The 1,493-nt window shown below is 42.9% G+C and overlaps 1 protein-coding gene across 1 annotated transcript in view; it reads left to right on the top strand.

The window, feature by feature from the left end:
- The window catches only part of LOC106514836 (ATP-binding cassette sub-family A member 1), a gene marked incomplete in the record, with an annotated part of 219,691 nt that overhangs the window by 206,169 nt on the left and 12,029 nt on the right, over window positions 1-1,493 (top strand). Inside the window, 1 exon segment of the mRNA XM_014004287.1 lies at window positions 587-830. Within this exon segment, the coding sequence (XP_013859741.1) occupies window positions 587-830 (244 nt within the window).

Genomic DNA, 1,493 nt, shown 5'->3' with positions numbered 1-1,493 from the left:
TATATATACATGCTTTACTTGTATGATACAATGACCTGACATATCAAAAAATAATGTTGGAGTTGTTGTTTTGGTTGTTGTCAGTTCTCACATTTTTATCCCTTCTGTTCTGTTCCCCTCGATTTCCTGAGTAAAACACTGTAGTTGTCTAGTTGCAGTTGTCAGCAGCTGAATGCTAATATCCAATCTATGAACTAATAGGAAAACACTGCTGAACTGAGATTACCGTGAGAAATAAATTTGGCCTCATATGTGACTTTCTCTGAACAACCAAGGTAACATCTGATCTCTCAAAATGCCTAAAGCTTAAACTTTCATGGGTGTTGCTTTGAAACAACACATTTGTTGTCCTTCCTGTTTAATCCAGGAGAATGTTTTCTGAAATAACACGTCTTTGTTCAAATTTTTTTTTTCGGCTTTGTGTTTTCCAACTTTACTCACATTGATGCCTCCTTTTACCTTCAGCTCAACTGTTTGTTTTGGGTCTTGTTCCAATTTGAACTGGAAAATATTTATTTATRTCCGTGCAGCAAAGGCGTTGAGCAGTTCACAGCTGCACGTGGCTCACCTGCTCCCTCTCTTCCAGATTTGGCGACGGCTACACGGTGATCGTCCGGGTCGCCGGGTCCCCTCCCGAACTCAAGCCCGTCGAGGACTTTATCCGGCAGACGTTCCCAGGCAGCGTTCTCAAGGAGAGTCACCACAACACACTCCAGTACCAGCTTCCACACGCACCAGGAGCTCTGGCCAACATCTTCAGCCACTTCACCCGCCACCAGCAGAGGCTAAACTTAGAGGACTATTCTGTGTCCCAGACTACTCTGGATCAGGTGAGACTGAAACATTGAATACTTGTTACTAGGCCCATTTAGTTGAACTCATGTGAAAAGTTAAAACTAAATGGGACTAGTAATGCAAATGATTCATGTAAAATTAATCTCATCTGTGTGAAGTAAACACCCCCAGCCCCGCCAGGCTGGCCCAAATAGAACCACARGTTTCCAGGTTCCAGGAATTGTTGTGGAACTGCGGCCGTAAGAGCTAATGCAAAAACACTTAACCTGGACTTGAACCCAGGCCGGGCCTTGTAGTGCAAAAATACCTACTGATTAGGTCCTACTTCATCTATTTCTGGTTTACTTACTAAAGGATTTTGCAGTGTTTTATAGAAAATGGAGCACAATATGAAAAAGAAAACTTATCTCAAAAGCCCTTCATATGTTAGAGGCAGAGTTTAAAGGCACAGTGTATAGGATTTGTTGTTTTCAGCGACATCAAGTGGTTGAGTGGTTGAATCATCCTCCCTGGTCCTCCCCCCACCCCCACCCCCTGCTTCCAAACACAAAGGAGTTGCTACGGTGTCTCTCAGGTGTCAAAAACTTTTGATAATTCCAACCGCAATGTCTACCAGCAGCTTCAGGGCTAGTGATGTTTCAAGTGGTAAGATTATGAGCTTTAATAAGTAAAATTTTCCCAGCTACAATGACAGACAA

Source organism: Austrofundulus limnaeus, unplaced genomic scaffold (genome assembly GCF_001266775.1).
Source record: "Austrofundulus limnaeus strain Quisiro unplaced genomic scaffold, Austrofundulus_limnaeus-1.0 Scaffold23, whole genome shotgun sequence".
In the NCBI taxonomy this organism is placed as follows: domain Eukaryota; kingdom Metazoa; phylum Chordata; class Actinopteri; order Cyprinodontiformes; family Rivulidae; genus Austrofundulus; species Austrofundulus limnaeus.
This window is presented reverse-complemented; position numbering and strand designations above follow the sequence as displayed.